The 7363-nt window shown below is 39.6% G+C and overlaps 1 protein-coding gene across 1 annotated transcript; it reads left to right on the forward strand.

Moving 5' to 3' along the window:
- Positions 1–2520: 2520 nt before the first annotated feature.
- HMSD (histocompatibility (minor) serpin domain containing) lies at positions 2521–7143 on the forward strand. Its single transcript, XM_010000962.1, is given in 5 exon segments — positions 2521–2688; positions 3617–3700; positions 5312–5439; positions 5607–5616; positions 7033–7143. Coding segments are annotated over 5 exon segments (501 nt in total).
- Positions 7144–7363: the final 220 nt, after the last annotated feature.

The following is a 7363-nucleotide window of genomic DNA, read 5'->3' on the forward strand; positions in this document are numbered from 1 at the left end:
TGGTGGATGATCTAAATTCCCTCAATTGATCATAAAGGAATAATAAGCTTGGCAAACTGCAGGGCCTGTAGGTACCTAAAGCATCTTCACCTCCTCTTGTAGGAGAGCAGCCTCTTAAAACAACATCCTCCAGTTCAAATGAGTCCAGTGTTCACTCTCATTTAATCACTTATTTTAGGTAGAAATATCTAAGGTATTCATAAGGTGTAAATAGCTTCTGAGCTTCCTTTGCAATCTGCTTTCTGAAATAGAAAAGCAAAAATGTAAAATATCACAAAATAAAGGCTTTATGTGACCAGGAGGCCACAAGTATTGAAATGCTTCCTGTCTCCAATTTAACCACAGGATGCATTCATCTGAGACATGACTAACATCTTATTCCAATATTCCCTTTTAGCTGCATTTTTTGAGATTAATTTCTATTCGTTTCCACAATTTGCAGAGTAAAAAGAAAAGGGAGCTACACAATTATTTCAACATGTCCCTTGCAAATGCAGGGTGGCTGAATTATTTTCTGCAATTTCTACATTTTTGAAGGTCAAACGCTAAGGTTGTGGATACCATCTGTGGGAGAAAGGCATACTGGTCTTCAGGTTTCAGGACATAGACCCACTAACACTGGCCTTGAATTGACAAGGTCTTCTCTGAGTTTTGAAAGCAAGTGATAGAGAGGAGAAGTAGAAATAAATGAGGGAGCATGGACATTAATACAAGAAGAGGACGTAAAGAAAAAAAAGGGATGTGGAAATATTTCTGCATTTCAAAAAGTATTCATTGCCTCACAGACTGCCACAGATCCTGACTGAAGACAGATCTTAACTATTCTCCCCACACATGATTTCAGGTAGTGTAAATATCCATATGAAAAATAACTACCTTTACTTTGGAAGTCTTAAAAATTCATTGTTAAATTCTTTGGAACTGAGCAGTTAAATGATGGCAAGAAAGTCATGCAGGGGAAAGGAGTGCACATTTTTAAGTCCAAAGTGTAGCCCTTAGGAAAACTCTGTGCCAAGGCACAGTGGTCAGGATGCAAGCCCAGGTTGGGCAAAACCTACACAGCCTGGGAGGGCAGAAAGTTTCCTTACCTGAAGGAAGGGTGCCTTAATCACCAGGCTACCAGACAATGTAGGATCAGAGGACTGAGAACAGGCTATGGGAGAGAAAACACTCCTACTGATCCTGGAACAGGGCACATAAGATAGCATGGCTCTGTAGCACAGTGTTGTGCATGCTCAGCAGGGAGTGTATTGGTTCCAGGCTCTGCTTTACTAATATTAAATAACTACTGGATCAGGCATCCAGACTTTTCCAGGTGACCAAAGTAGCTAGTAGACCAGTGTACCTTACAGAAATCACATACACATTCACTCTCTCAAGCCTGAGAAATGCCTGATTGCCCCATGCAATCTGGGGATGCAGATGCAGTCTGGGGACTCTCAGGGAAGAGGAGACGGAGATGTCAGTTTGAGATTCCTCAGGTAAAAATGTTCAGCTCAGCACTGTTCCCTAGATACAATCTGGGACTATTGGCATCTCCAGGCACAGCAGTAAGAGATATCTGATTGGAAGGTCCTAAAAATGCTTAAGTATGAGCTAGGCTGCAGGGCATTCATGTCTGAAGCACTCCTGAGAATGTTTCAAAGCAGTTGTGGAGCCCTGGAAAGCTCTGAAATCAAAACTCAGGGATTCCAGAGGCTCTGAGCATCTATAAAACTGCATGGCAGCTGGCTTTGAGGACTGCAGTTTTTTATTTAGGCATGTAAATTGTGGGTGAAGGTGGACCTAAATGTCTAGTTGCTTCAGTTGATCTAATGCTTAACCTTTCAAATGATACCATTTTCCACTGACTTTAGACAGTTTTAGTAGTCCTCAAACTGGTGAACACAATGAAAACTTCTGAATTTATCCTAATATTTGTCAACAGTATTAGATTGATCTAAAATGTGCTAATGAGAAGCACAGGTTTGCTCTGGATCCACTTGGATCCAAATGTGGGTGTACCTACATGAAGAACATATACAAATCTACAGAACTCTAGTAGCCTTCAAGACACATGTAGTGAATTGCAGGAATTCACTATGGGTTTTTTTAGCAAAAAAATTAATAATGTAGGCAGTTTAAAGAAATAGAAAGCTCAAAGCAACACAGTGAGAAATTATTTTGCTTCACTTCCTCAGAAGAGAAGAGTAATTCTATGAAACTTAAGCAAATTTTTAAATCAGGTTTGGTCTTTGAAAATATTTCTAGCTAAAATAGTGCTCATTTGATGAAGAATAAATAAAATAGCTGAGGACATTGAGGAGTGATGGGAAAGGGAGAAAAAAATGCAGACCTTAAAAAGAAGCCTACTAGCTGGCTGCACTTGGTTTCTGTGCAGTATTTGCCACATTACAGGGACACTCTCACACTGCATTTAAGAGGGTGCAGGCAGTCTTCCAGTAGCAGCTTTGTGGTTTTTTAAAAGTGAAGAAGCAGTCATCACATCTCTCTGACACTCATTCATCTCAGGCTGTACCAATGGAGTCTCTCTTGATGTCAACCAACAGCTTCACTCTGGACCTTTACAAAAAGCTGAATGAAACCTCCAAAGGCCAAGACATTTTATTTTCTCCTTGGAGTATTGCAACTGCTCTTGCCATGGTCTACCTGGCTGCAAAAGGTGACACTGCAACCCAGATGGCTGAGGTAAGCTCTGAAATCAGCAGTGTAAAACCTTACAGGTAGTTCCCACAAAAGTTACATTATTTTTCTGCCCATTGGGAACAGAAAGGAACAATATGAGAGAACAGTGACCTGCCATAATGTTGGGGACTGGAAATAACCTGCAGGTCACTGTTTTTTCCACCTAATTTATGAGATTGCCCTGTTCTGCACTATCCTTACATTTCCCAGAGCATTGCAAGTGGTCTGCTAGAGGGAAGTTGCTGACATTAAGACTACTGCTGGTCTTCCTTGGAACCCTACCTTCTATTTTTAACCCAGCTGATTCTGAAGTAGCATATCTGCTTTCTTGTACTGCATACCAAAGCCAGTATGCTCTCCTGAACACGTGTGGGCCTGCACAGAAGCAGTATGAATACCTTTGCTTGTGATGTCGTTAGTCCATAAATAAGGTAATCCTCCCATGAACAGTGGAAACATTCTAGTACTGAAAGCATGATTTCACTTAGTCCTGTTTTAGCAGAACTTCTCAGTCATATTCTCTTTTAGGTTACATGCATTTACTTAAACACATTAAATGTATAATTTTACATTTTCGTCCCAGCGGTAAGACTCTGAAGTGCACTATGCTCTTTGTTGTGCTTAGTCATGGTCTGAAAATAAATTCCATGTTTCCAAGCATGAACTGACCATTTATCTAAATATAATAATATTTGATCCATATTATTAATCTATTCTTAAATAGTAAATGTGACTAAATTCTATATAATTATGATACAGTTACAGAGACTAAAGAAAAAGTGAGGTCTTGTCCTCAGTAAATTTTAATGGAATAACTGACACTGGGTATGACTGGTGAATTACCATAGAAAACTAACATAACTACATAATTCTTCGGCACATTTATCTTCAAAAAGTAAGCTGTCTTTATGAACACTTATTATCAACACAGGTTCTTCATTTTCACCAGACTTCAGGAGATGAAGGTTTGTCTGAGACAAGGCCTTCTCTGGGGAAACCAAGGAAAAGAAAGATGGTATTTATTACAGCAAAAGACTCAGAGAAAAAAATCTCTGAGAAGGGGAGAGTTCATCACAAGTACTGCTTTAACCTTCTAATATTTGCCCATTTTCAGTTTGTATGTACTGTTTCACTTCAGTAAGAACTATATATAGAAAAAGAGAACAAGCAGATAAAAAAATCCCCTTTAAGCTAATGCATGCTGATTCACCCTTGTTCATCAGCTCCCTAGAGATCAGCCACCAGGAGGAACTGCTGCCCACATCTTTTTAATCAAATCAACTCCCTAAGCACCAAGAGGCTTGTAAACTCAAACGAGCCATGTTTCTTTAGAAACTTCATTTAGAAACTTCATTTAGAAACTAAATGAAGCTCAAAGAAAGCTCAAAGAAACTAGATTAGACAAACTGGAATTAAAAGGGGAGCAGGCTGTATCATTCCCTCCCTAGGTGGCAGGGGATGAATCTTCAAGATGAATCTACAGTCATTTTAGCAACTCACTAATTTTCTGAGTTGTAGGAAAGTATGCCTAATCTACTCCTTTGGACATTTCCCTCCATTACCTCTACAGTTTGCTCCTATCCCCTTTCAAAACCCAACCTCTCCTAGCCTGTGTCCTCTGGTTACCAAATTCTTTCTTAGGTGTCTTTCCTAACAGCCCATGTCTCAGCATGAATGAGAAAAGACTAGAGCAAGGAATGCCACCTGACCAACTTCATGACAAGTCACCTTGAGCCAGTGGCACAGACTCCCAGGGTGTCACATGCAGGACATGGTACATGCCATGGAGGAGGAGACTGCACCCAAGCAGCTGGAGGGGAGCAGCTGACAGGTAGCAGCTTATTCCTCTATTCACGAAGCAACAGCTGGATACAGCTGGCATCGAGCTCATGCTCCCTAAAACCATCAAGACTGACATCCAGGACATGCTCCCTCCAAAATCCAAACAGCAACAGCAAAATTCATGTGAAATAGAGTAAATCTGTGCCCTGACATTAGATTCTGTCAGAACAAAGCACCTCCTCAAAAGCCACAAGGCTGCCTTCATTGGTCCTCGTGACACTGAAAATTAGGCCTAACCATGACTGAAATGAGGAGATTCAATGTCCTAAGTGCACCATCAGCTGATGTCCCCAAGGGCCCGCACAGCACTGCAGAAACAGATCATCACCCTATAGACAGAGAAAAATTTGTCCAGTTACACACAGTGGCACAAACATGAAACATACTCAAAACAGAGCTCCAGCTGGCGACAGAACAAGAGAAAATGGCTTCAAGCTGCACCAGGGGAGGTTTAGACTAGACATTAGGAAGAACTCTCTCACTGAAATGCTTGTCAGACATTGGAACATGCTGCCCAGGGAGGTGGTTGAGTCACCATCCCTGGATGTGTTTAAAAGTTGTCTAGATGTGGCACCTGGGGATATGGCTTAGTGCTGGACTTGGTGGAGTAGGGTTAAAGGTTGGACTCGATGATCTTAAATATCTTTTCCAACCTAAGTGATTCTGTGATTCCCTAAAACTCCTTTTTAATTAAAACAACCTGGGCATTTTAAATAACCACAGTGTGTGCAACACTTCAGACAGAAAAAAATACATATTCCACATTAATTGATCTCTTCCCAAGGATCCTGAACACAAGCAAGCTGAAAACATTCACTCTGGCTTCAAAAAGCTCCTGTGTGCCATCAACAAACCGAGAAGCACGTACCTGCTGAAGTGTGTCAACCAACTGTATGAGGAAAAGACCTTCCTGTTACTGCTTCTGAGTTGAACATTTTTACTTAAGAAGATTCTGACATTAATAGGGATTGTCAACAGATAGGAATTTTCAGACTTTCCTTTTGTATCTACTACAACCCCTAGCAACAGGAGTTCCATAGCTGAACTATATACTGCAGGAAGCCACTGTGGTTTCTGAGCCTGCTATTTGTTGGCATCATTACTAATTCACTTTTCCTCCAAAGGATGCTTCTCCATATCTCTGGTCATCCTTGTCATCTGCTTCTGTGTCTTTTATACTCCAGCATTTCTAAGACTGGGGAGACCAGAACTGCACAGAGAACTCTGACCAGGACACCCTGTAGCTTTGTACATTGGCATGCTAATATTCTCTCTTTTGTTCTCTACTCGTGTCTTTGTAACTCTTAAAATTGTATTTGCCATTTTGGCCACTATTGGGGGGATTTATTTTTTTTCATGCAGTTGTCCATTACAGCTACAACACCTCATTCCTGAACAGTAATAATCACTTTCTGCAGCATACTCATTGTTTCCAGTCATTTACACAAACAAGACCTATCTCTGTAGTCCCACTGACGCTCAGCTTTTCCTGAGAAGTTTTACGAAATGCCTTTCCGTAAATAGGCTATAATGGCTCAACCTTCTTACTCACATGCTTCCTGACATCTTCCAAAAACTCCAACAGATTTGTGATTTAGGACTTCCTATTACAAAATTCTGTTGACACTCCGCCAACACGTTATGTTTATCCATACAACCACCAGGCTGATTCTATTAATTTGCCCTGTACAGACTCATGAGTTTGTAATTCCCCATATCTTTGAAATCTTTTTTTAAACTGACATTGTATTAGTCACCTTACAATTTATTGCCTCGTGGTTTTAAATGTGATTACTGTTCTTTTCTATCTTGGAGTTTGTTTTATCTCCTGATTAATAATTTATCCTTCTGAATGCTTATTGCTAATTTTCTCTACAATCTATTATACCCATGCTTTTCAGAGTTTCCAGGGAATTTCCTGCTGGGAATCTCCATGAGCTGTTTCACAGCAGATACCAATGCAAATATTAATTCTGCTTTTATGCCATGATGTTGTTCTACCTGAACACTTCTTTTATCCCTGATCCTTTATTGTCCTTGCAAACTCTCGGCGTGTTCCTGGCCTCTGAAGCAAACTAAAAGCCTCGTTTCAACTTTATATGAAACTAGTCTTCCCTCTTGTACTCAATTTTACATCATATAGCAGGAAAAAATATTCCAACTATATAAAATTTCATTATGAGAAATAATATTTTTTAAAAAACCAAACAACTGAAGAATTTTTTTCTCATGGGATATTTCAAAACTAAAAATTTGCACAGTGGAATTCAAACACATAAAATTCAAATGTCAGTCTCCTTAAGACTAAAGCTTGATCAGTCCTTACTTAATACTTAGCATAGAATGTATCAGATCTTATTTTAAAGGTCATCCCATTTCAAACAAATTATATTTTCTTCAAGTCCGTGTTAGCAGATTGTATAATCTGTTGGAGTGATTATTTCTAACATATTTATGACTCATATTTAACTAAATAATAATACATTTTCCAATTATATCTTTGAGAAATTCTTACAGCTCATTACAAGCTAGTACAAAGCAAAGCCACAAGCTGTAAACTTCACAACAGCTGCAGAATGAGCCAGAGCAATGATCAACTCATGGGTTGAAAATTAAACTTGAGTACCACTCTGACGGCTTTTTTCTTGTTTCACTTTCAAATCATTTGCCTCCACATTTATTGCTCTTGCAGCCAAGGATCCATAAAAGATGAAAACCTGGGGGAGATGATGATCAAAGTGCAGTTAAACAGCTTGAAGAATGCTCTCCAAACCTAACTGCTGGTCCTTACTAGGTCCTTCCTTCTTTGTGCTGTAGCCTCTTCTGAATTATTTCT

Source organism: Chaetura pelagica, unplaced genomic scaffold (genome assembly GCF_000747805.2).
Source record: "Chaetura pelagica isolate M959 unplaced genomic scaffold, ChaPel_1.0 scaffold104, whole genome shotgun sequence".
Lineage (NCBI taxonomy): Eukaryota > Metazoa > Chordata > Aves > Apodiformes > Apodidae > Chaetura > Chaetura pelagica.